Consider the following 27,702-nt stretch of genomic DNA (forward strand, 5'->3'; position numbering starts at 1 on the left):
TGAGGCTATTTTTTATTCATTGCTTAATGTCTTTGATGCAACATTTGTATTTTTGCTGACACATAGATGTCCATGTCAATAAAAAATATGAAAATACAAACCAAATGTGTTTGCTTCTTTTCTTTTTTTTTCCATTCCATATATTTGATGCTATAAGATGTATTTAATAAAACTTATACATGCGTATAAGACGTAGTGTGAGATTCTTCTTTGGGCTGTAGCGTCAAACTGGTAAGAGGCTCAGACAATTCACGTAAAATAAAATTCTCCTCCTTTCTTCGTTTGTTGGAAGCACAACATCTTGGGAAATTATGACCTTAGAAGAAAACATCATTGTAGAACTTGATATAAAATTAAAATCCATGTGTCCAGTTACAGTTAAGATCGTGATTTTTGACATGTAATCCAGAGGTGGGTAAGTCTCTTGCCAAACATAGCAGACCATAGAACGTATAGAAAGAGGGTAACACACTGTCGTTTGGATTTCTTGGCAATAACTATTAATTTATGGCAATTTAAAATGGATGATCATATTTATTTTACTTTCTTACGAATGATTGTAGCTTTACTATTGCACTTGGAATCTTGTATTTCTGATGTGCGTACTTCTTCCCAGTAGGGGGCAGTCCATAGCCAGGATCAGTTGCTTTCCATTACACTTTGAATCCAAGGAATATAATTGGAGACTCGAACATAAACACCAGGCTTCATGGGTTGGGCACAGCCAAGGCCCCAAGAAGTGACTCCATGTTGAACAAATTTATCTTGGTCCAGACAGACTAGAGGTCCTCCACTGTCCCCCTAAACAGAGAAAGAACAGGATGATTCTTTCAGTGACAGACCCATGTGCAAGGGTGGCCTTCTCACAGGAGGCACAGAAACAGAAGTACCTCTTACATGTGAGGGCCGCAAAAGTTATAAGGAAACACTGGAGTTCTAGCCAGACACAAGTTCTCTATGCATGTTGTTGAACACTTCTGTAAAATCATCTCTTCACACCATCCAGGCATTACATCTATTTTTGGAGTAAGGGGATTTGCTGAGAAGGCATCTGATTGACCTTATTCACTTAAACTGCACCTCCTCTCTCCGTCTTTTTTCTGAGATCTTCAGGGCTTCCTGTTGTTACCAAATGATCCAGTGGCACTGAGACTCGGAAATTAGTAGTTCCTTTGGCTCATGTTTGGCCTGCATGGCAGGCTCCACTGCATTTTTCCTTTACTTCTAACTGAGATATCTCAGGTTGTTAACTGAGCTAGCTTGGACACTGGAGGCAGTCTAGCTGAGGCAAGTAAAGTGATCTGAGAAAAAAAAATCAGACCATTTGTCAATCTAAGTTGGCTCACATACACCTGGCTTGTGCAGCTGTATGTAACCATGTGCTCTGTAGTTCAGGCTTATCTGAAAATTGCCTGCCCCGCTTCCTAGCAGCAAACAAGGGAGAAAGGAAAGAGCAGCATCCATGTGCTTTTTTCAGCTTATATGCCATGTAGCGTGGTCACATCCCAAGGATAATTCTGGGCCTGGCCTCTATAGTCCAGAAAGCAAAGCACTATTTTATTTGAATGTGCTTACAATCAAACCACAGAATCACAAAATATTCTCAGTTGGAAGGGACTCACAAGGATCATTGAGTCCAGTTCTTAAGTGAATGGCCCATACAGGGATCAAACCGCACAACCTTGGCACTATGAGCACCATGCTCCAACCAACTGAGCTAGTCTCAGTGTCTCTGATGCTTACAGACTTTCTTACCTGGCAGGTATCTGTGCCACCATGAATATTCCCAGCACAGAGCTCACTGTTTTTGACTCTACCATTCAAAAATTCAGGGCGGTTGCATATTTTATTCTCAATTACAGGAAATCCAGTTTCCTTTAAGTAACCAGTACCACCAGTTCCTTTGCAAATGAAAACAAAACCAAAAAAGAATTAATGACAAAGGCAATTATCATATTCACAAAACAAACATCAGGATATGGATAAGCAGTAAAATACCATAGTGTTTATGCACTGTATATAGTACTTCCCATGCATAATATGAAGATATACCAAAAAGAGTAAGCATTATCAGTATTATTGTACTTATCACCCTCTACCACCCATCAACATCTACACTGCACTGATTGACCTTCCTGCTTTCACACTATATCCATGTGGATCCAGTACCCACTGAAATTTGTGGGAGCCATTCCCAAGCCATTTTATTTCTCTATATTTTAATTTTCTGTGGAAGAGATGAGGTAGGAAGTAAACAGTTGAAAATGGCATGATGGGCAAGGAGGCAGAGAAGGTACTGATGCATTTCTCAAACAAGACCCAGTGGGAGGTTTTGAAAATGAGATTTGTATTTGTTTGAGATGTGAACCAGGCTGGCTGGGAGGAAAAATCATTTAAGAGAATAAGCAAACTCACATTTATGTGATCAAGAAATAACCTAAATCTAGAAAAACTATCCTTGATAGGATAAAAGCCCACTTTGAGGAAAAGCATAGTGGACTGAGAGAGAAGAGTTAGTGGTTCCTTAGGTCCCATACTCCTCTTTCAGTGTTGCTTTAGAGGGTTTCAGTTTACATGGCACTGAGTGGTTTAGGAGAATCCATATCAGCAGGAGAGAGTGGAAGGAATGGCAGTACCTAATGAATTTTGATGAAATGAGTTTTTCATCAATAGCTTGTGTGGGGCACAAAGAGAATACACTTTGGATTCAAGTATATACCAGTCTCCAAACACTGAGCTTTTAGATGTGTTAAGGCTGTCTCACCTCTTGTATCCCCCCAGCCCGTGACATAGCACTCCTCTCTTCCTCCTAACACAGTATTTTCTTTTGGTAAACAAACTGGGATTACATGATCATTAATGACTGCTGGGCTGTAAGAAACAGGAACAATCGTTAGCACAATTATACTTGATACCACCTTCAGGTTTCTAAAAAGACTTGATATGGATTCAGCCACCTGTCCTTGACATTCTTTGCTTCAGGTAAGGGTTTTTCCTGATGTGCAAAACTTTTTTTTGTTTTAGGCTCAAATCCCTCAGAAAGCGATACACACAAGGAAAAGGTCTGAAACTGAGAACAGTTAGAGTATTTTGATACTAAAAATACCTACATAAATCCAGGAGAGTGCTTTGACTTAGACTAATGCATAGCCAGCAAAACCTAATTGCAATGCTATTAGAAAGGGTATGAATTAGTGGCATTTAACACATGCTAAATGTGTTAGCTTGCTCTGCCTACATCCAGTCTGATTATAATTCACATTCCAATGGGACATTTAGCACACAGCAAAACCTAAGTTCATCTGACTTGCCTTTGGGTGGGTACAGGCCATTTACAAACCCACATTAGTACACTGAACCTTCATCTGTTTTGGACCTGCACTGCAGCCGCACAAATCAAAGCCAAACCACCATATGTTCACATCTGCTTGCTGCTCTATGGACATACTCCTTTTGATTGCACAGTTCCACAGAAAGCATTTCTGATGAGTGAAAAGAGATGCAAGAAGGGCCATACTGGGTATTGCATCAAACGTACACGCTCTTTGCCTGCACACTGTCCAGATCTGGTGGAAGAGGAAATCTCCATACCACAGCACAGAAACGGCATGGAGCGCCATCGTGCTAATATTGCATGTTTCAATCCTCATTACCTTATCACAATAGAAGCACGTAGAAACACTGAAAGCTCCTCTAGGCATTATCTCCTCCTATTCTGCTGCCACTGTCTCCCTCCCAGCAGCTGGCACCCAGCATATTGCCACCTGGGGTCAGTGTCCCTAAGCCCTCCTCCCCTAACAAGGCAGCCCTCTCGCTTTCTGAAGCCCTGGCGCTTCTGCAGAAAGGCAAGAAAGAGAAGATCTTAAATCACTAATTGAACAGAGTCTGCAGAAATGCCACACATTACTGCAACACCAGCAGAAACCACTTTTTAGTCAACTTGTCCCATCAGAACAAAGGAACGCTTAAGGTGAAAGGGTACCTGCTGAGTTTTAGCAGAGCAATGTCTGCCCTGCGTGGCTCCTTGAACAATTTCTCCACATCAAGTTTTTGTACTGATGGCTCTAATGCTGCTTCTTTGTGTAATCCAAGGTATACTTTATATGAAGATGGCCGTGAGGACCTATTGGAAATGATTGCACATGGTGAGCTGATGAACACACATCCAGAACATAGATGACTTATGATGTTATTTGGCACCTTGTTCTATCAAAGCCAGATAGCCAGCTTTGGTGTAAACTTAATCCCTTATTATGGCACATGAAATCAAGTTGGCAAAAGTTATCACGGTCACTCTGTTTTTCAGTCAAAACTCAGCTTTAATGAATGACAAATAGACTCAGCCCAATTAGAATCATAGAACTATAGAATCTGCTGAGTTGGAAGGAGGTCATCAGGATTATTGAGTCCAATTCCTGGCCTATGCAAGACACCCCAAGAGTCATATTATGCGCCTGAGAGCATTGTCCAAATGCTTCTTGAACTTAGACAGGCTTGGTCCTCTGAGCACTTCTCTGGGGAGCCTGTTCTAGTGCCCCACTACTGTCTGGGTGAAAAACCTTTTCCTGATATCTAACCTAAACCATCTCTGATTCAGCTTCATGCTGTTTCCTCTAGTCCTGATACTGGTAACAAAAGTGAAGAGATCAGTATTTGCCCTTCCACTTCCCCTTACGAGGAAGTTGCAGACTGCAATGAGGTCTGCCCTCAGTCTCCTCTTCTCCAGGCTGAACAGACCAAGTGACCTCAGCCACTTCTCCTACAGCTTCCCCTCCAGATCCTTCATCATCCTTGTGGCCCTCCTCTGGATGCTCTCTAATAGTTTAATGGCTTTTTTTACATTGTTATGCCAAACAAAAATTGCACACAGTTCTCAATTCTCAACTGTTTGCAGTACTGAATTCTTAACTGCAACCAGCTCAGGTCGGGTATTTGGTCTCTTTTTTTATTCCTGTGATTTTCTATCTAGGATAAGAAGATGTTGGTGTGGGCCACAATAATACTTACTTTTCTAAGCAGTGAGCAGCAGTAAGAACCCACTGAGGATCTATCAGAGTCCCCCCACAGAAATGCAAGCCATAACTGTAATAGAGCAAAAAGGCATTGGTTTCAGATGGGAAAGTTAATTCTGCTTGTAACTAATCATGTAATCTTTCTAACATGTGTGCCTTTACAAACTAAAGACATTATTCCACAATTTCGATAAGAAACATTTTGCTTTCCTTGGACAATGTTTCTTATAATGATGGTAGTCTTCTGTGGACATTTTTATAAAGCCTTGTATGAAAACACCTAGATCTTTGCTCTTAACCACTATTCCTATTACTGGAAAACCTTGTGTGCAGTGAGGTTCACCATTTCAGAGATTCTGGCTTTTTCTAGCTCTAATCACAGTCGAAAACTCTGCAACTAGCCTTGATTCTTAGTTTTGTTAATAACTTTGCCAGTAGGATCGAATACTGACATGATCAAGATCTGTACTAGCCATACTTCAAACTGTTGCTTCTACTCGCAGGATACTGATTCTATTGTAGAACATAGTGGCAGTTTTAAAGTCATTCTGCCTTCTAGTAAAAATGTTTTTGAAATTAGTTGTTTTATTGATCTGATGGGTATTTGTCACAAAATAGAGCATTCTTGGTTGTCTAAATGACCTATCTAAGATTATGAAACATAATGTTTACCCTTGAGCTATTTTTAAATTAAAATCAACTTTATAATGCTGCAACCACATACTATAATATCATATGAGAGGCAATGTTCTTTTGCATGCAAAGTCTAATGTAATGGGGAATGGCCATACCTCGTACGGAGACTAATCTGCCAGGGCCAGGAGTGTGGATGGGAAATACAACCAGCAACAATCCTTTGAGCACACAACTTTTGTCTGAACTTGGATTTTCCACATTCATACTGAGCAGGAGCTACAGAATAAGAAAAAAAATCACTATAAGGAAGTTTAATGCATATGCTATTCATTCACTATGAACTCAGAAAACTAGAAGGTGAACATGTTACAGTTGTCACTTCAGCTTTTGATTCTCTTCAGGCAATTCTGTACCATGTACCACTGATATTTTGTTAGGTTACCTTCATCTGGATCACTTAAAAATGCCGGGTAACTTTTTTTCACATACAGTTCCAGTGGTCAGCAAATTACACATTATAATCAGATAGAAAAAAACCCCAAAAACAGGAGGGGAAGGAGAAGGAAAAAGAGAGAAAGAAAAAAATAAATTCTCCCAATATCTTTAAATGTATTCTTACAGATTCCAGCAATGTAGAAGTTGCACTGGTAGATGTTTTAAGCTAATCTTGGTGGTAGAGAATGTGAAATTCAACTGTGTCTCTTTGGAACAAAATTTTGTCCACTATTATCTCAGGATCATTTGGTACTTCAGATGTCTCTGAGTTTTCAAAAGGAGTAGTTCATGTTTGGCCATGGAAAACTGACTCTTATCAACACAGAATTTAGAATTTGTTGTCAGCAAAAGGAACTAACTAATGAAATTAACGGCAAACACCATGGTTTTTCTGTTCTTTAGAGGAACATCTGAACAAAAAAATTATTAATTTAAAAAAGAAGTGAATCAGCAAATGGAATACAATAATTTCCCCCCCTAAGAGTCCCAGTCAAACACTTTCAATGCAGTACTATTTTTACAGCTACTCTGTGTGCATGATATAGAATATCTTTCTTTTTCTTATTTGCTCCATTTTGGGGTTTTGATCAGAGCACATTTTCTTCTGCTCACAGCTGAGAAGATAAAGCAGCAAGAAAGTCACCCTTCTTTTCAGTGGAAACTGCCTCTCTTCCTAGGATAGCTTTTGTTGTTGACAGACGTGAAAGGACTAGAAACCAAAATGTTGCAAAACCTTCTCATTTTACACTTTATTGTACCAACTCATTCAGATTACTAAATGACTTGATTACTACTAACAGAGACAAGGGCATCTGGTTAAATATTTAGGGCTAGATGCACTTTCCAGACATCAGATATGGTACAGTATCAGAGGAGGGTTGATATGGTTTTCATCCAGAATAGAACCAGAGCCATGTGAGCATGGAGTGCAAAAATTTTGCTGGGATAAGACCATGCCTTGCTCAGCCTCGCCACACACAGAGTTGTGCCAGGTGACTAGGTAGGAGCAGGGAAAATTCCTGTTGGAATGACTCTATTTTGAAACACATGGCAAAACCCCATAAACTTCAGTGTGCCCTGGGGTACATCTTGTGCTACATTTTAGGCTTTCAGAGAACAAGCACCAGTCTTAAAACTTCAGACACAGACTTTGAACATCACTTCCCCAGAGCCTTATTTTCCAATCTAAAGCTATTGCACTTCAATCAGTCTTTCAGACTAATCACTGAATGTCCTCCAGTTGTCATAAAAGGTTACAGAAAAAGGATACACTAGTCTTTAAAGGAATAATTACGGCACTTGGGAATGTCACAGTACTCCCAGGCTTTTCTCGGGTCTGTTGTGTAGCACCAAGGTCCATTCACATCTCCATCAGGATTCCTGCAGTACTGTAACAAAGAACAAAGACACCAGCTATTAACCGTGCAATAAAAAAGCCTATCAATTAAAGTTCCAAAATAAAATTAATTTTTTTCTTACTTCCTTTTTTATAAGTGACTTTCATTCGCTTTTGTCAAATTATTTTTAATTTTTCTGTTTGCTCTGTGACTTTAGGAAAAGATAATAAAAATGAAATTTCTTCAACTGTCTTCAGACAGTAAGCTTCAATAATGCAACCTTGGACCTCTGAGCTCTCAAAAAGTAGGAGATCTTGACCCCAGATGAGGTTTTCTAAAGCACTAAACTACTCCTGCTTTCACTGCAATTAGTAGAAGTAGTAGGGTCAGTCCTGAGATCTTCTCACATCCAGTCTGTCTGCATGACTCTGGGGCAGGTGAGTATTGTGTAAGCTGCTCTAGCACAACCTGGTGATGCAGGGTCCAATGTTTACCCAGATGTGGGGTGCCTGGTTAGCTCAATCACTCTAGCTTTTTACTGGGCATACTGACTGATCTCTGCTCAGCACAGACACTTCACACAACTGCATGCCACCACATATTTTTTCTAGTTCCCTTCCCTACCCTGAAATATATCCTACGTCTTAGGGAAAAGGAGAAAATATTTGCTACCGAGAGTCTCTGACAAATGTAAGAACCAAGCAGTTATGGCAGGCTGGTTTTCAGAGGGAGTTTCTCCAATCAGAGATGGAATTCATTGCAGTGTATATGATGCCATCACATAATTGACTAAAGCAAGCTCTAAAGTCATGTACCGGGTGAAAATATAGTTCAATCTGGCAACATCAAACAAGCTCTTTATATCACATACACAGTTTGTCACAAATTAGGGAAATCTAGAGAACTAGTACTGAGTACATGTGTTGGGACTTTGGAGATGAAGGTTAGAAATAGAGATCTCCTGGTACATGTATAACATTGTATGATGGGTTGTGGCAGAAGCTGGAGGGCTGGAGAGGGAATTACCAGAAGATAGGGGGCTACAATCCATTAGTTATATATCTCAAGGAACTTGCATTGAACATTGGATTCATCACCATCTCACCCGTCGCTGTTACTACTGAAATCTATGACCAGGTGCTCTTTCTGTCAGAGGAGACAGAGGTTCTGCCCACAGAGAGTGGTCTGAATAGCGCTCAGTAGTGAGAAAAAGCAAGAGCTCATCTGAAGACCCTTGGTTGTGCTGCAGAAGCATTCAATAGAGCTTCTGGTCGTCTCTGTGTCCCACAGAGACAGATTGCCCATGTCAGCAAGAAATAGCACAACTGGGTTCTTGGATTGAACTGAGGAAAAGAAACTAATTAACAAAGACCACAAAATGCTTGCTGAGGAACCCTGAAGAAGACAGCCAAAACTCAATGACAAGAAGTATTCAATGAAAAGTTGTTTACATTTTTATCCAGGCCTGCTCTTGGATGAGTTGTGGGAGTGAAATAGTCATGGCTATGAGGTCTCTGAGAACTCCACTCTTGACAAGTTCTACCCCTTGCAGTTTTTGCTACTGTGCCACGATAATCTTTACCATTACCATTAATGCAGTCTGTAAAGAAAGAAAAAAAGGAAATGACTGTTAGCTGTGGGCTGTTTGGCCACATCCATAATTGACGGTGGCGAAGCACAGAAAAATTTCAGGAAATACTACTAGGACTTACATGTCTTACATGATATGTAGACAAGGAAAGAAGGGCAACATAGCGTTTACGGTGCCTAACAATGGTATTTTAATTTCTTTGCATTTTAAAAGTTTTTTTTTTTCCATTATCACAGAAGTCATAAATCAAAGAAGCTTAGATTTAGTTGACTCCTCATGACTCCAGAAGTCAGGACTACAAAAGACTATGCACACACAAAGTGTTTTACTTGCAGACACTGATATCTGTCTAATGACAAATTTTACAGTAGGTAAAAAGCAGTAATACATGTTCAGCCAAAATTATTAGCCTTCTAAACAGAAAAATGCGCCATAGCAAAAAAAAAAAAAAAAAAAAGAAAGAAAGCTGAAAGCTGCAGTACTCTAACCATCTACTCAAGGGTTGGACTTGATGATCTCAGAGGTTCCTTCCAACCTGGCTGATTCCATGATTCTATGAACTGAATTAAAAAAAGTCAGCTGTCCTCTAATGTGAAATGGAACCCTGGAAATGTGAATGCATGGAACAGTTGTCAGCAAAATGCCAACACTGCTGCATTTTCTGTCCTTGCTAGTTGCTCTCCCATAGTAGTGTGGACACTAGTAGCCATCTGTTTCCAGTATTGCCAGATGTAGTAGGTAAAAGACGTGATATTAGTTCCAAATCAAATACAGAAACCCTGCTATAAAATTGTAGAAGAATGCTCAGAAAATTAAGAGAGTGGATTCTGTATTCATTTAGAGTTTCCTGTATTTCATTCTCATAAAATTTGTGAAGATGTTTCCATAAAAACCAGCTTACTGGTTATGAACATCTCTAGGGGAAGCTGGAAGTATTCTCACCAGGATTTGTTTCCAGTGTTGTCTGAGGTGGTTTTGGTAAAGTCTGTGCTTCATGGTCATCACACCTCTTCAAGTTACAATACTCCCACCTCACACCAGGGTCGGTGGTGTAGCACCATGGACGGCCATCAGCATCTGGGTTTCTGCAGTAGTTTTGTCTCAGGTCCCTACAAATGGAAAGATATTATATTCCTATCCATGCCACTGCTCTGTGGAGAACTCAAAAGAACATTTTAGAAAGCAGGTGTATTACAGAGTTAGCATATATCATTTATCATGTACATTCTGTCATTGCTAATTGAAATCTTTTTTCCAGCGTAAAGAAATCAAGACAGAGTATTTAAAATATGCCAAGTACTTATTCATTAATTAATGCTTATAGTAGTATACCATTTAAAAATCCAGATAAGTAAATGCATACAGGTATAGTAAAGATATTATTATTTTTAATTTTTCAAATACAGTAATAGCTTTTAAAAAGAAATAGTTTTTTGCATTTTGGAATAAATAAATGACAAATGCTAGGAATAAGAAAACAACTTAACTTCCTCAAAGCTCTAATGACCTGTGGACAATAAGAAAGAGACTTAAACTCATGAATAAGCTCAGTATAAGGGAAAATTTATGATAACTATTAGTTGTTTTAGAAGCAATGTAGAACACAGTTAATTAGTCTGAAGCATAATAGTGGCATCTGTGGTTCCTTTCAAGATAAGGTAAATGGAAAATGTTTCCACATTAAGAAAAGAAGAAAAGGAAGAAATTATTTTTATCAAGTACACTCCCTTCCCAGCTTTAAAATCATTGTTGTGTAATGATGATACAAATCAAAACAAGTTCATGGATGATCATTGCCCAGTGAAACCTGGAAATGGGAAATACACATACGCGTTTGGGAAGTTGTCTGCCGTTTTATTGTGTCGGTGAGGTGACATTGAGCTCCAGGCTTGACATTTCTTTCCCGAGAGAGTGAAAGAAGCTGTACCACGGTAAGTCACACCATTGCCGTGATAGCAGTCCTCAGTAACTTGAGCCTGCTCAGGCACATCAACAGCTGTAGTGAATAACAGAAACCAGTCTCTTGCATCTTAATACTTTGTCGTGTATACATGAGCACAGAAAGCCAACAGAACACAACAAGCCAGAGTGTTTCACTGACCACCACAGCATGCTCTCTGTAGCAGAATTCTTTTCAGACTGTATATCAAAAGGAAGATTTCAAAAAATGTTTGTAAAAATTTAATGATACACCAGATTAGAGGACTTGTACATCAACTTTACTGTCACGCACGTGGATTTATTTCAGCTAACAAGCCAAATACTTAATATAAGAATGTTATCACTTACCCTTGCTTCTTCAGGCTAAGTGATGGCCTGTGTCTTTGCCACAGGCTCATATGGAACGCACCTGCCTTGTGTAAAGAGAGTTTTCTTCTGATTGCTTTCCATGGAGTCTTGGTTCAATGCTCCTAAATTATCTTAGGTTTTGCTCTAGATTGAATTTTTCAGGAACTGGCATGTAAAACTGATTAACTTTTCCATGGAGAATTTAAAAATTTAGAGGTGAAGGTAATCACCGCTTGATAAAATGAAAAGACCTCTGTTACTGCAATTTTTTCTGATCTGGGTCAGTAGGTGACTCAAAACCTTCTGCACTTAACCACCAGACTGAACACACCGGTCTGGGCTCCACATCAGACCCAGGTGTTCAACTGATACATGGCAATGCTGGCAGTGATAGCAATAACACAACTGAGCAGAGTCACTCAAGATTTCTCAAAGTAAACCACGATGACCCTTCACTTCTGTTTGTCTCCTGTTCTTACCAGGGGTCTCTGGCTCTGTCCCATCACAGGAGGGGATGCTGCAATATTCCCACCGGGCAGTTCTGTTGGTGGTGTAACACCATGGCATCTTCTCACCATCGGGGTTTCTGCAGTAGTTTTCATCTAGACCCCTGAAATAGGAAACCTGGCTAACAAAGGTCTCTCACAAAGATCTATCAAAGGTTATGAACAAAAGGAGAATGCTCCTTGCATCCCAGTTTACTGCTGTATTTACTAGTGGGTAATTGCTGCTGTCATTTACTGATGTCATCTACTATATGAATAATTGCAATTTTGGGTGTGCTAAACCAGACACCTGCTAGACTGATGGATGAATTAAGAAATTTTAGTACTTTGAGGCCAAGAGCAGCACAGCAGGAACATAGCATGAAAAAATCTAGTCCCAAGAAAATATCATAACTGTCTTACTCCACATTGCTTCACCTGAGCAGGGAAAAAAGTCAATCAAGCAGTTTGAAAGTCAGAAAAGGAGACACTAGTATCCAAGAATAAAGTGAATAAAAAGAAATGTGGAAAAATTTCAAAAATATGAGATCCAGTAGGTGATGAATGCGGGTGTAACTGAAGAGCTTTGGAATATAGGTGAAGAAAACTGAAGTAATTCTGTGCCTTGGTATTTCTCATAGACACTGAATAACGGAGACGTTTCACTTACTTGCAGGGATAGTTTTCTGGAGTGCGAGCATGTCTGTGGGGAGATTGGGAACTCCACCGCTGACAGGTATTTCCAGATTCAGTAACAGCTATTGTGCCTCGATAATCTTCTCCTCTTCCTGATAGACATTGACGTCCTGGTGGAGGAACTGGTGGGGGTGTTGCTATTACAGAAAAATAAACTAAAATTAATCAGTGCCTTCTAGACAGTAAAAAACCCAAAGCAACTAACCAAAACACTTCGAAATTTATAATTACATGGGCTTTTTAGCTTTCTTTGCAGGTTTAAATATCACAATATTTGAAAAGCCCAAAAGGCAGAGAAAAGATCTAAAGATATATTTCTCAACTTTTCATTCTCCCATTTAACTTCTTCACAAGCAGTCCAGTGACTGGAAGACCATTTGCATCTGCCCCTTTACAGGAGCCAGATACATTACAGAATACAAAAGCCGGGATATAAAAGTGCCAGCAGCCCCAGCAGAACACAACTGGAAAGTAAGCAAGTGGTAATACTGTGAAGAAAACTGGGGTGAAAGGGGCAGGCCCATCAGTGATACATACAGGTGTAGGTACAGATGTAAAAGAGAAGTACTCTTGAGTAGTGAGAGACAGAAAGGATGAGGTCTCGTGAGAAGTCCCAAGGAAAAGTATCATGGTAAGCCACAGGCCTTTAGGGAAAAAGAGAACTGAAAAGGTCAAGAACTGATTTGGAAGAGCAAAACAGAAGCCAAAGGATTTTCAGGAAGAGTGAAGCTGTTGAAAAGAGGAATACCAAGAAGAAACACCAGAACTGCTGAAATGTCTGGTCATGGAAAAACACATCAAGGAAGGGAGATGTGACCATGTAAAACCATTAGAAACACCTGTGACAAAAAAGTCTAGCCTCAAAAGAGCTATCAAAGGTTCATTTCAAGGTGATTAATTCTTTTCTATGAGATAAAATTCAGCAGTCTTTTATTCTTTCCTTTATCTTTGGGCCTCTTCTATTTGTTCTAGGTCCTTGCACCACCCTCATTCGAAGCTGTCTAGATTTCTTTGTATCTAGATGTCATTGTATCTAGAAGTCTATAAGTCAGACTCACTGCAACGAGGAATGTCACAATATTCCCAGCGTTTAGTTGGGCTGGTAGTGAAACACCAGGGCCGAGGTTCACCATCGGGATTACGGCAATAATTCATCTTTAGATCCTTCTCTGGAAAACTGAACAGGAAAAATAAGTTTTAAGATACGTCACTAATGGCTGTAACAATTATTCTGTCAGGTTCAGGGTGGTCTTCAGACCACTATGGACAATAAATAGACCATCACAGAATCTGACTCACTTTTCTGGGAGGTATCCATGAGAGTGAGGTTTCTGGGAGTCCCAACGCTGGCACTCAAGCCCAGACTCTGTCGTTGAAACTACTCCATGATAGTTTTCTCCACTGCAGTGCATGCACTCTACTGTAGGAAAAATGCAGAATGAAAACAAGAGAGAAGAAAGCCCTGGAGGAATTGGTCCATAAACAGTCATACTCATCTGACATGAAGCTCAAGAGCCTGAGCAAAGCACAAAGCTGAAGGACAGTCTTTTTTTTTGAAAATTAAAAGCTTATTTTCCTTGGTAAAATGCCTTTAGCTAATTGATTACATTTATAGTTCTTCATTTAAAAAAGCCAACATAATAGACTATAGTTTTTAAAAGAGCTAAATTTAAACTACTAAGCCGTATTTTAAAATCTATGCCTTGCTACTGTCATGTTTTGTTGAGTTTTGCACTAGCAACTGTCATGTGATTGAATTCTAAGACTATGATATGCGAATACACTCATATACCATTTTTTTATCTAGGGAAAAAAAGATTTTGGATAGCTAATTTGAGGATCTTTTGATATCTTTCTTCTTGGTGTTGAAAATGTCTTCAGAAAGTTTCAGGTTGAACTAAACTCAAGTTTGGAACAAATATTCAATTAAAACTAAAAGTATCTGAATAACTTCACATGCTTGAAAACAGATCTTGTAAAAATGGAAAGAAGTTAGTATGTGTATTCTGACCTTCACACTCAGGGATGTTACAGTAATCAAATCTGGTATCAGGATCTGTTGTGTAACACCAGGGTCCCTTTTCATCGCTATCAGGGTTTCTGCAGTAGTTTTCCTCCAGGCCTGCATTGGGATATTTTTCAGGGGTATAACTGGAACAGAATTAAATGGGATTACAGAATAAGGCAAGTGTCCCAATTCTTCAGTTGAGAACTCTAAAAACTAAATCTTTATTTGAGGACTGTTTTGTAGATCTTGGTGTTTAGAGGTCTCTTAATTGTTAATGTGTGCCATTGCTGAAGAGTTAGACGTGTCATAGCAATAGACCTCAGGAAATACGGTGGCTCTAAGGCCAGTCATGTCTTTAATACTTGCATTTAATAATTTGGTTTCCAGCAATTACTGCTCAGTCAAGATACCATGTAGCGTGTAGTGAATAGTTTCCTCTGGGACATGTTCCCTGGGAGATGCAAGGAGAAGATATTTGCTGAATGTGAGAGTCCTCTGTAGTCTGAATACTATAAATTCTAAATAGAAGGTTACTAAATAAACCCAATTAGGTGTTTTTCATTAAATATAAGAAATACTACCCTGTTAATTGTGGATTCACTGGTAAAATTATGTACTTCTATCCCATCTGCCACATGTTATACCTATGGCCAAGAGAGAAGTCCTGATGAGATTAATGGAAAATTCTTATTTCAGCAGAACCACATGCTTACCTATCTGGTATTTTGGTCGTGTAAGGACCACAAAATTTAAATGCAACTGCTAAGGCTGACAATGTCTCTATTGATCATGTAGCACCACTTGGAGGTCTCTGAGTTACAATTCAGATTAGAGAAATATCTTATTCTAGATAGGTACAAAAATATTTTATAAGAAGATTTCTAATACCAAACAAATTGCTTACAAGACTAATTAGCACATATGCATGGCTTAACAACATTTCAGGAAAATATATAAACAGATATTAAAAGGTCTTACTTTGGTTTATGTGGGGAATTATCAGCCCACTTCTGGCATCGCACACCTTTCTGAGTTTTGGCTTCTGTTCCTCTGTAATCCACTCCTTTTCCCTCCTTGCATTCTAGAAGATAAACTGAAATGATATGTGCTTATTTAATCAGTATCATGACATGTCCATTGGATTCTAGCACATAAACCCCCCCATTTTCATGTTAATATATTTAAATACATTTAGTCATATTTTGACTTTCTTATGCTGTCAAAAATAATTCACATTATAAAAACCTACTAGTTATCTGATGCCTAAATTGAACTAATTGGGACTGAAAAATTTATGCAAAAGCAAAATCTTCCATGCCAGAATTCCAGAGAAATAAGTGTAACACAACCTGTTTATTTTGGAAACATGCTATAGTAGGTTTAAATAATAAAATATGCTTCTAACATTTAAATAGGCACTATAAGAAAATAGAAACATTCTCTTTTTCTTACCTCCTATGATGTTGTTATGGTTATGCACAGTAATTAAAATCAAACCTTTAAACAGTCACCTGAATTCAGCTGAAGATCACAAAACAGATTCACAGATTCACACATACTACTTTACCAGTTTAAATAAGCAATTTTTTTAAAGTTCATATAAATTCAGATGACATTTTTTTCATTAAAGTTCACTATGTGATGAATGAGATTGAATTAATTCTGAAACAATGACTCTCTCCTGTACAGTATGAAATGGATACCTGGTTGAAAGTGCATATGATATATGCACTTTTTCAGTCTTATATTTTGGAACTTAATAGTACCTTCATGAAAAAAGAAAAATAAGGACTAAAAGAATTAGCAATGAAATCCTGTCTCTGTATAAGACAAGGGGAATTTTAGTGCTGAATGAGTCTGGAGTCTGTGTTAGTAGTCTTAAAACATTAAATTGTTTTAAAGTAATAATCATTAAATTAAATAAGAACCGAGAGCCTAACATTGTAATTTTTTTCCCCAGGAGGTGGGAGCAACCACAACCCCAGCCTCTAAGATTCTCCTGGGAGGACTGAACATCACCTGTGATTGCAAGGGGAGAGATGGCTGCAAAGGACATGTCTTTCACTCAGGAAGGAATTCAGATCTTGGCATATTCCCTCAGAGCTTCTGCATCTGCAGGTCAGGGTCAGTCACTGTTAGGCAACACATCCTCTGGGTTGGAAAACTAAGCAGGAAACTCATTTAACATTTCCCTAATGAAGCAATCTATCTTTTAGGTTGTGATCTGTTTTGTCTCAATGTCTTTAGGTAGTGTCCAAATAAAATACTTGTGGAGACCCAGTTTTGCAACAGTTTTTCTCAGCATCAAAGTTGTAACAAAGCTGACGTACAAGCATATTAACAGAAATCTGGAGAAATAATGCCATTTTAGACAGACCTGTCTTGTCCAAAGTGAAAAGAATGAATATTTGAATTTGAAATTAAGTCTAGCTTTTCCAAGGGTCAGTAAGTAGATTAGATTTGGATTTAGAGATGTACCTTTGGTCATGCTTTTATTTCAATGTATACACAGGGGAGAGTTTACTCTAGAAACTTTAGCTGGAAGTCTTTTGGATCCCTCAAACAATTTTGCAATAAAATAACATTAAAACCCTCAATTACTGAACATTGAATTGGACAAGTGCTGACTCTCTTTGTTTGTGCAAACTTTTGACCATTTATATAACCTCTAGGGCCTTTTCTGTCTGATGGCAAATGACTAACTTTGATCCCCAAGCTCAACCCATGTCCCTTGGGTTAACTATTTACAAAGAGATATGTAGATAACAATTCCCAATGCATCTTTTATTCTTTTTAGGTTTTCTATAAGTCAGATAAAGTTAACTTTCTCTTTTATAGTACATACCATGGAAAAATTAACTTTTAAAACTGTCAGTTTTGCACTAATTGTCATCCTTTCCTTTGAATGCATTGATAAATAGCAACTAGGTCTCCTTGAGTAATTGCTTCAACTGAAAAAATACTCTTGGTTTCAGCAATAATATTGCAAAAGCATCTGGACTTATGAAAGGAATTTCCTTGTAGTATCAGAACAGCAGCAGCTTCAGGAGACAGTGATGTGATCTGCCTAGGTAAAAGCTACCTTTTCCATTCTGTTCTGTAACAATAGATTAAATGGATGTTATCATTAGAATGGACACATAATTATTTGAGACTCTCTGCAAACAAAAAGATGAGCAACAGAGAAACCATCTGACACATACACAATAGGCTGTGTTGTTGATGTTCATGATACCAAGGTCCATATTTTGGTTTCTGTAGGTAGGGGTGGAATTTTGGGACATTTTGGTCACATCGAACAACAGTTTTTCACACTTTTACTGGTGGGATTCTGTTTTTCAAGAAACTAAAGGTCTATGTCAAAAAATTTAGTAAGAAATCCTCCCTGAATATTGCAGGACCAGTTCTAGCCTCAGTAAATGCAAGGGATGTTTCAAAAATAAACCAAAATCCTCACAGTTTAGATCCTCACAGTAAGCAAAACCAATATGATAATTTAGATATAAGTCACTCAGTCTTTTAACTTTGTTACTTGACAATCTGTTCCATTTTCCTTCTGCAATAGGAACTGCAGAAGATTTCTTAGCATTACTTGATTTATTGAAATTCCCACCTGCTTCTGGATATAATAAAAAATGTTATCTTCTAATCATTAAATTACCTGTTCAGTTATATATATATATATAAAGAAAAAATGCAGCTGGCCGTAGGCTTCAGAAAATATCAGGTTGAAAAAGACCCTCAGTCATCTTTGGTCCAAACCCCCATAAAAAGCACAGCCAGCTTCTGAGCTGGATGAGATCGCTCAGAGCTTTGTCCAGTAAATATACGAAAGGCTGAAGGCTCCCCAGCCTCTCTGGGCAATTTGGTCCAGTGTTTACCCTCCCTTTCTGTGAAAAATTACTTTCCTTATATCCACAAGGTCTGAACAAGATCTCATTTGTATGTTAAGATGCAATCCAGTTAAAGCTACTGAGCTTCTATCTAAAAACTTCTTTCCGGTGCTATACACGTAACATTATCTTATCATACAAGTCTTCACAGGTCATCAGAGAAGTAAAGATGCAGTTTACCTTCCAGTCATTGTAATTCTTGACTTTTGGTTAAAAATTGGTCTATCAAAACAACTGCATAATTTGCAGCAGCTGAGAACCTGGTTTGTTTCAGCTTTCTGTGTGCCTTTTTTTGTTGTAGTCCAATATTTGATAGGTAATATTTTTTCCAATTTCTGAATATTCTCAAATGCATTAATATTTTTTTAAAGTTATGAACCAGCAAATGGCCAATGTTCATGAATCCACCTAACACAGAAACTTTGATTCTATTCAAAGTTTACCACATTATCTTACATCTGAATGATCACTAAGGAGGTCTTTTCTCCCTTGTGTATTATTAATGTCAAAGAACAACACAATGGAACTTCTGCTACATTAAAAATAAATCACATTCCTTATTGTCTGTATATAACAAGAGTTCCATGCTTGATCATGTAATTAAAAAGTAGTCTTAAACCTCAATGTTTTTTCTGCATTTGGTGTAAGGTGATACATTATTAAAAGAGGGGATAAAAAATTGGATAGCTGCCATTTCTTAGAGACAGACTTCCTATTATCAGAAAGTATTAGAAACTAAATACGTTTCTGTCAAATAACCCTCATCTATGACAAAGATGATCATCAATAAAATATGTCTAAAAGTAGAATACAAAAATTCACCATGTCATTTAATTATGCCATAAAAATAAGATTAGGACAAAAATGCCACCAAATTCATTAACTGAAGAGTACAAACATCATGTAACAATATGAAAATATTATAAAAATAGATAATTTTTAGCTGAAGCACAGTTAACACTCCAATACTTCTTAAAAACTAAAACAAAATTGATTTGAGTCCCATCCAAATAAACTGTGAATTTTCTGTAGTGATACAAAAGAAATTATTTGGTAGCTTCCATCAGTTTTTCTGTGGGCAAAGGTCTGTATCAGAAACCATTGCCAACAGAAGTAGCTTCTCCTAGTCCCCTCAGCAGAGATACAGAAGATGCAGACATGGGTTATTGGCTGGTTCAAAAGAAGAGGAGAGAAGGTACTCCTGAGCATTTCCATTATCCCAGCACCTTCTGCATTCCACAAGCAATAGTGCTCTTTCCTGCTTGTGAACCCTAGGATTTAGGGAGTGGGAAAGATGGTGGAGCACTAATCTGGGGAAACAAAAAAATCTGTACCATTGTTATACCAGCAATGTGACAAATCCCAGCTGTGAGGTACGGGCTGACCTACACACTTCATCTGACCCAGTGAAGGCTTAGACCCCATTTACACGAGTGTTACATGAGTCCCTACAAAAGCGTATCTCAGGGAAACAATATAAAAACACATAGACATACTTCTTTTTTCGTAAAGAACTGCATTCGTTCTTCTGAATATCATTGCTGTTTTGGTGTTCTCAGACAATGTTAAACACTGCTGGTCTTTACTGGTAAATAAGAAGGCCCTGTTGGAATTAAGAGGAGAGAGCAATATAAGAAACAGTAACTGAATATATGCTTATTTTCCTGAACACCTTTTTGAGTATTCAGTTATCATTTTAGCAAGCACTACAGTTCAGTAATATTTAAGATCGAGTGTGGTTTTCAAATCGCTGAGTAATGCAGCTCACATTTTCAGTGGTGATTTTGATTCCTAAGTGTTCATATCAAACTTAGGTTGAAAGGGAACTACAAGAACAAATTATAACAAGGAATAAAGGGAATATATGCATAAGGCACATTGACTATATTTAAAAAAAAATTAGTGGTCATTCAAGGAGTGAGACATTCTACATACAGTTACCAAGGAGCAGGTAAAACACAACAATCCGGGACCTTAAATTATCTTGTGATAGCTGTTCTGAATCACCGTACATGAAGCAACGTAAGCACTTCATAAGACACAGCCATTTGTCTTTTCAGCAAGTGCCTTGGCTGCAAGAATGCAGAACTGGAGCTGATGGTGTAACCTTTACAGGATCATCTAAGGAAACCTCCTGATAAGTTAAGTAATTCCTAGAGGTGGCTTTTCTGAACCCAAAAACATGCAATAGCAGCATGGCATTGCCTGAGTTGGTCTATACTAGGAAGGCAAATACTGACAAAGCACATTCTATAGCCCTGAAACCAGCTGGCACGGCCCCAGTCTGTCTGTACTTGCAAATTAAAACAGCCTCTCCCCACAGGAGGGGGATCACATCTGGGCTTATTGCTGACAACCATGTTCATGAGTTTTCTGGGTAGGGCTGGTTGTCCTGCATCAAAACTACACCAGAGGCTGTTACCCCCAATAAAACCCAGCTATCAGTAATGTTAAATCTGTAAGTAGGGATGGAGTTAACGAGCATGGCCCAACCCACTACTGAGGTGGGATAACAAGTCTGAAGTATTGATCCTAACTGATTGCTCTGAAGCACTGTTGTGAGAATACTGCAGTGCTGGTCTGGTCTGAACACTCTGCCTAACATTTACCTTTCTTCCCACATACCCCTTCCTGCCCAATAGCTCTTGTTCTTGCTTGATTGTAATACATCTCACATAATTAATTACTAGGGAGGCAATAACATGATGTTACTCCAGTGTCAGGTGATGGTAGGCTCAGATCCAAGGCAGAAGCTAAGGAATGATACTGTGTCTGAATATGCTTCAAAATTAAAAACAATCCCCTGAAAACTGTAAATATATAATGTAAATATATAGACTTGCCCTCTCTGCCTTCCTCCCTACCCTCCTGAGCCATCTGCTACTGAAGCTCTGCCCTCTGTTGTTTTCAGAGGGGGGAAACTGAATCAAAGAGAACGGGTGGTAACTTCACACAGCCAGCAAACTGCTGTCATCCTTCAGAGTTATACCTCTTTAAGTCTCATTTTCCCTTTTGATTTAAAACACAAAGTTACACAGCACATTTAAAAAGTCAGCAGGTATACCTGCCCTGAATAAAAGCCCCAAGGAGAACCAAGTGGTGGAAACAGCCCTGCAGACAGTCAGTCTGCTAAGTTCAAAAGGTGTGCTGCAGAAGCAGTAAATCAAGAACTCATGAAAATTGGAAGAGAAACCCCCCCTGCCCCAGATTTGAGGACTGCCTCACACTGCAGTAATGGGTATCTCTCCTCACTGCTCCAGTTTCTGGCTATACTGCTGGAGCTTAATGGGCTCTGAGGCTTTGGTACAGCCTTAGACTCAGAGCAATAGTTTCCGCTAGGGTAGGAGCCTGAGCAAAGGCCAATGGTTCAGACTGGTCAACACCTTTTGTGCTTTCCTGCCCCCTGAGCCTGGTTAAATGCAAGTGCAGAGAGCGAGCTTGGCTGGAAGTAGAGTTTAGGATCATTAAGGTTTAGGTGTCTATTTCTTCCTCAAAGTAAATAGTATGTAAATCCAAATTCTAGTAAAAGTCAGAATAATGGATTTATCTGCAAGATAGGTAATGCAATGAACATAAGCAGTGCTATTATTGCTATTATTTCTGTCCTAATGTCTGAGAAACTAATTATGACTCTTCATTGCACAAGGAGCCCAAGAGCCTTGATAAAACCATGTTAAGTTGGTTTTCAGTGTGCCAAGCTGTACAACAAGACATCATAAAGTTTTTCAATAAAAATTCAACATAATTTTATTAATATCTCTGTTTCTGCAGTCTTCATCCATATGTCCCAGGCATTCTATTTGTATACATATTTTGTTTTTCCAGCAAACCTCAAACACACATACTCCTAAGAAATCCCTTGAAAGCTCAAACTGATGGTAAATAAGGCAGATTGTTCCATCATCTGCAATGCAAGAGATATATGGGAACCCATGGAAATTACCTGCAAGCAAACTTATTTTCATTTTCACATTGCTCTGCACATTCTTCCTCGCTATTTGTCTTATAAATTTGCTTCATTGGGTTGAGCAGCCAAGCTCCCTCTGTTCTCACATAGTGGTCTAGGATGCTTCCTTGCACTAAAAGGAAAAAGAGAGGAAGAGTGAACTTGTTAATGCTGACATGATTTATTTAGAACTTTCATGTTAAATTTTTTGTCACCTAGTTGTGTAACATCATCATTTATTTGCTAGAATAATTTGGTTAATGGTGAAAAAATATGGATAAATCTTGCCTTCGTGGTATGGTAAAAGGTAGCATCGCTGAAAACCCGATGTAAGGAGGAATAGAGAAGTGGCTTGAACAGTGCTTTGTATCATTGTGAAAGTCATAAGTACCACAAACCTAGGGTATAAAGTGATGGGAACACAGAAGGTGACCCAAGGAGCAAAAAAAAGTGAGGTGCTGCAAAAAGAAAGTATTGGCCACACATACTTTGGAGAAAGTGGAGAAACGGGACTCAAAGATGTGAAACAATGTGTGTCTGTTGCTGGTATCTACCTACTCAGAATGACTTCAGTTTTATGAGTCATCTCTTTTCAAAGGTTCTTACTCTTGCAAAGCTCTTACTCCTCGGTCACTGGAGTTATCAGATGATCAGTTTGTCATTTTTGTAGTAACTCTGTATTGAATTTACTTAATAACCAAGGTAGCAGCTGTTGTCCTCCATTGCAATGAATTAACACAAGACATTAAACTGGTAAATAAATTCATCTAACAACCTCTGGGCTACAGCTGTGTGTGAAATACATAGGATACTAAAAAGTACAGCTATGTTTAATGCTAAACTCAAAAAATATTTAGGTACAGTCCTCCTTATAAAGCATTTCTCCATTTAGTATTTTCTTTCCCTGTTACAGCTATGTGATGTCTGAACACTTAGTTCAGAATCTTTAGTTCACAGCACTGTGACTTTCATGATTTCCAGCTGCAGGCTCACAGACTTGCATGAGTCCTGTGATTTTTACAGGTTTTTTATGAGATGAGCAAATGACTCTTCTGACAAATGTTTGGCTCTGGGAGTTACCTGTTCTGCGTGGTTTCAACCCCAAACAGACAGATGGCCAATGGTCTTTGCAGCACATCTCAGTCCTGAGCTATGTTTTTGTGCCTGGCTTTATGCAATTGCTGAATAAAAGGCATAAAAGGCATACAAGGAATGAGCCAGACCACGACTGCCCTCTCATACATAACAGCCATGCTCCAGAGAAGAACTTCTTTCTTCTCTATATTTTTCCTGACCCCTGTCTGTCTCGGCCATAGCCCAATGCCAGCAGGAGGGACAAAAGGCCTCCTTGTCCCACTCATACCCATGGCCTGTGACCAGGGGCTCCACTGAGTCTTTCCAGCTGGGAAAGGCAACAGCTCCTCCCTTTCCCAAGTATCATTCTTGTAGGGTGAAGAAGGCTCATGAGCCTCAAATTCCTGTCATCTGACAGATAGCTCAGCCTGCAGTTGAGTGTTTTCTTAAAGATCATTTTGCACTTACAAGCTGGAGCTGATAAAATAGGGATACAAGACAAATTATGCTTCCTCTCATACCGCTGCAAAACCAGAGAAATTACTGAGGGTTTTTTTCTGCACGTAGACTAGGGAAGAGTTTGGCCCTAAGATTTGACAGTTAGTTTAACAGTATGGATGGAAGGATAGCTGCTGAAAAATAGAAGAATACACTGAAATTTCATGTGACAGGCAGAGGAATCATTGATTCCACTAGTTATTTAAAAACAAAAACATTAGGAAGAAATTAGTTTTGAGAGAAAACATTAAACTAGGTTAAAACAATATCATAGGGATGCTGCAATGCTCTCCACAAGGAAGAGAAAAACAAGTAAAGGACTCCTATTATGGTACAGCTTCCATGCAACCCTATTTCTGTTCTGTTTTGACATTTTGCAATAATATTTCCATTATTATTACAGCATTTGCTTTTAGAAATATTGACAGGATCATAATTGATTTGATTAATAAAAACATTTTTCCCCTTTTCTGCTATATTTATGTGGAAGAGCATAATATTTTAAGAAAAAAAAGGAAAACATGCAATCTGCATAAATGTGCAATAAATTTTCTTGCTATTATTTTTCCTACATCTATGAAATTTTAAAGTCTCCGAAAGATGTATTATTATCTTGTTCAGAAATGCAAATATTTACTGCCACTTGATAAAGGATTTGCAAGTCCTTTATCAAAAGCGTAGTAGTACACATAGAAGTCTAAATTCTATATTACTCCCTCCATATAAAGTTATTATTTATTTGAGAAGGGTATTTGATTTGACTGAGGCTGTTCTGCAAAAACAATGCTTAGAAACTCAAATTTAAACTAAGATGATAATTCTTAAAATTAAATAACAGCCAGAGGGTTTTATGCTAAGGTATGCCTCTAATATTTCTAGATAAAATATACGCATACCTTTTCCCAACTGTTACCTTTTTAAACATTTTATAACTACATATGTGAAATGCTTGTTTATTTTATTGAGTCTTTTTCTATGCATTGGAACACTCATAACTATATTTTTTTATTGCAACCACAACAATGTGGTTATATGGATACCTGAAAGAAGATGTGTTTTTTGAATCTCATAGTTCTTTGGAGTTTAAGGTTTTCGGGACAAAGAATATTTATATTTGAAATTTCTGCAAGATTGGCAATCTATGAAACCCAAATATATATATATATATATATATATATATATATACATACATACAAAGAGTTCTATTCAGTTCTTGTGTGTTAAAAATCTTTTTCTACTATCTTCCACAAAATATCTTTTTGCACTTAAAATACTTCAAAAACTAACACTGACCAGATTTTGGCCTCCCTATCACATGAAATGAAAAATTTCCTGTTAAGATTGTGGCTATGAAAATGACTGAAATTGCAGTGTGTAGAGGAATTTTTCCTTTTCTTTGTGATTCTCTTTTGTACAAGCATTAGCAAACTTTAAAACAATCAAAATAAGGATCACAGTACCTAGCAATAAAAGAGAAAACCCCCCAAATCTAAGATAAAAGGCTGCTGAAACCAATTACAGCCGTGTCTTTGTACAACCCTCTGACAGGCTGCTTCCCAAGGGTGCCCCCATCTCTGGCCATGGGGCAGTTTTGCAAGGAGCCACTAGTTCCCAACAGAGACACCAAGGCTGCTGCTCTTCTGGTGTCTCTAACAAATACAACCTGGGAACAACCACAGCTCTCATTCTATTGAGCAGCAGCTTTTGCTGGCCAGCAAGCCCTGAATCCGTCATCATCCAGGGAAGTTGTGACACAGGGATTTGGGGGCCTACCTTCACCACATGGAACTTGCAAGTATTTAGGTCCCAATCTCACCTAGGTAAGGAGAAGGCAAAGGACTCTTACCTGAGCTGAGCAAGAACAGAAAGAGAAAGGCAGCTTTGCTAATCCTCATTTTGGCCCCGCTGGCGGGTGCTGGAAGTTGTGTGTGTCAGTGCACAAAGTTTTATTGACTTGCACTGGAGTGAAGCAGCATCAAATAAACAAGGCAGGAGGATTAAGTTAATCATTCTCCCATGCTGTTCTCCCCTTGCCATGATGTGGCCATTCAAACAACCTTGAATTGGATGGATTACCAAATCAGATTCAATCATTTCTACTGGATGCTATCAAATGCAAAGGCACTTTCTTGTTTCGCAGGATATTTTTTGTTCTCAAATGGTTAGGTCTTTCTCTGCTAGAGAAAAGACAGAAATAATGTTGATGGAAAGCATGGGAAATCATGTGTCCAGGCAAAATTTGAATTTCTCTTGACACTAGAGTCCCAATAGTAAGTTCAGCCATGCATACCTGTATTGATTTATAAGGAACAACTTCTATTTAATCTCAGGGTAAGCATGATTATAAAATCTAGATTATAGTAACTCTGTAAAATAGTTTAATTGTACTTGTTTATTAAATAATTCCTTCTCTGCTATATCTTCCTGACCCAGACTTATTTATTTCTGTTTGGAATAGGACTTAATTTTCATTTTAGTTAATCTTTAGGTTTAAGAGTTGACTCTAAATCTTAAATATTAGCTTTAAGAGCCATGGATAGCAATTTAGTGTTCTTTCTTATCAGGCATTTAACCTCATGCTGCATGTACGAACTCATCCAGTGAGGGTGTTAGACTTTGCTCATCTGTGTGTTATCCTGATTTCAACATCAGTTCACTCTATGTTTCCTAAGTGGCCTTTACCTTGGAAGAGTTGCACTGCAGCACCATTTCTTGGCTTCTCTTGCGGGTTAGCTCACTGGTGTTGCTTCAAAACAACTTACTGAATCAAATGTGCTAATGACTCACCAGGGGCAGGAGCAGGACAAATACTGAACAAGGAAAGCAGACTTGAATGGGCACTGCTGGCTCATGCAATTCAGTCTTCTGCAATTGAAGGCCAAAAGTTCACAGAATCATGAGTTCCTTCTAAAAACTAATGAGGCTATCCACTTCCTTGTCATCCTGTTTGCTTTAAGTGGAATTTACATTGTATTGAGGGCTTGGGATAAAATTAGGAGTGCAGGAGCAAATATGTGAGAGAGGCATTCTAGTATGAGAATCAGATTAGCTTTTATTTTACAGATTATGTGAAAAATCTAGAGCTCATCCTGCTTGTGGTCCTGTGCTATTTTTCTCCTGTAGGGTCCTGTAATACCGTGTTATTTGGTTGTCTTCTGTGATTGAATCTGTATCAATGCAAATATAAACAATGGCAAAACATGGTATATCTGCAGAGGCTTGGGATACCACTAATGTTAGTCCAGGGAAACAAAGCAGATGGACCCAAGAGAGGAGCTGAAGGGAGCTGGACTCAGCTCAGGGAAACACGAGAAGTGTGACAGAGAGAACGGGTCAGATATAGTGCGATTATATGTGGGATTAGGTTTATCAGGTTTTAGGAACAATTGCTCATAGGGAAAGGATAAAATGAAGAAGCAGAATACAAAATAGGCTTCACTAGTAAGCAGGCTTTTGAGAGCTATTCGAGTCTGTTTTAGCCCCACATGTTTTTAACAATCTTAACCCTGTTTTCAACTCTTCCTCTAAGTCCTGACTTCCCTCTCTCCTGCTCTATACCTTTGCCACTGTCTTCTCCACAGCTACAGACAGCATCTGCTCGCCAATCCTTGTGCCTCCTTCCCATCAGATATTATCAGATAGTGGTTTTCCCCTTATTCCAATACAAAATTTATTTTCTGCTCAACCCTGCCCTCCTCAGCATCTCCGGCATCTTCCCCATGCTTCTGTAACCTCCATTTCC

General features: G+C 38.5%; 1 protein-coding gene across 2 annotated transcripts; it reads right to left on the reverse strand.

Annotated features, from left to right (window-relative positions):
• Window positions 1–25: 25 nt before the first annotated feature.
• On the reverse strand, window positions 26–25,939 carry PLG (plasminogen). Of its 2 annotated transcripts, none has more exons than XM_027670089.1 (19): window positions 25,807–25,939; window positions 22,386–22,521; window positions 19,939–20,045; window positions 15,528–15,642; window positions 14,553–14,692; window positions 13,841–13,958; window positions 13,600–13,718; window positions 12,516–12,678; window positions 11,840–11,970; window positions 10,902–11,067; window positions 10,014–10,180; window positions 8,932–9,080; window positions 7,438–7,531; window positions 5,804–5,924; window positions 5,008–5,082; window positions 3,983–4,123; window positions 2,765–2,871; window positions 1,756–1,901; window positions 26–801 (listed from the first exon to the last, which is right to left on the reverse strand). In XM_027670089.1, exons 1-19 carry the CDS (start codon window positions 25,853–25,855, stop codon window positions 640–642), a joined length of 2,406 nt encoding a protein of 801 aa, XP_027525890.1. In that variant the 5' UTR covers window positions 25,856–25,939; the 3' UTR covers window positions 26–639. The 2 variants fall into 2 exon arrangements, with proteins under 2 accessions (XP_027525890.1, XP_027525884.1); XM_027670083.1 differs by having other exon boundaries at window positions 13,841–13,961.
• Window positions 25,940–27,702: the final 1,763 nt, after the last annotated feature.

The sequence above is a fragment of the Corapipo altera genome, unplaced genomic scaffold, assembly GCF_003945725.1.
Source record: "Corapipo altera isolate COAL_440 unplaced genomic scaffold, ASM394572v1 2b, whole genome shotgun sequence".
Classification (NCBI taxonomy): Eukaryota; Metazoa; Chordata; class Aves; order Passeriformes; family Pipridae; genus Corapipo; species Corapipo altera.

Excerpts from the sequence above, each read along its gene's own strand:
- PLG (XM_027670083.1), bottom strand. The coding sequence starts at position 25,855 with ATGAGGATTAGCAAAGCTGCCTTTCTCTTTCTGTTCTTGCTCAGCTCA. Across the intron at positions 20,046-22,385 it reads GAAAATAAGTTTGCTTGCAG|GGCCTTCTTATTTACCAGTA; the intron begins GTAATTTCCATG and ends TAATTCCAACAG. Across the intron at positions 13,719-13,840 it reads CATGGATACCTCCCAGAAAA|TTTTCCAGAGAAGGATCTAA; the intron begins GTGAGTCAGATT and ends TTTCCTGTTCAG.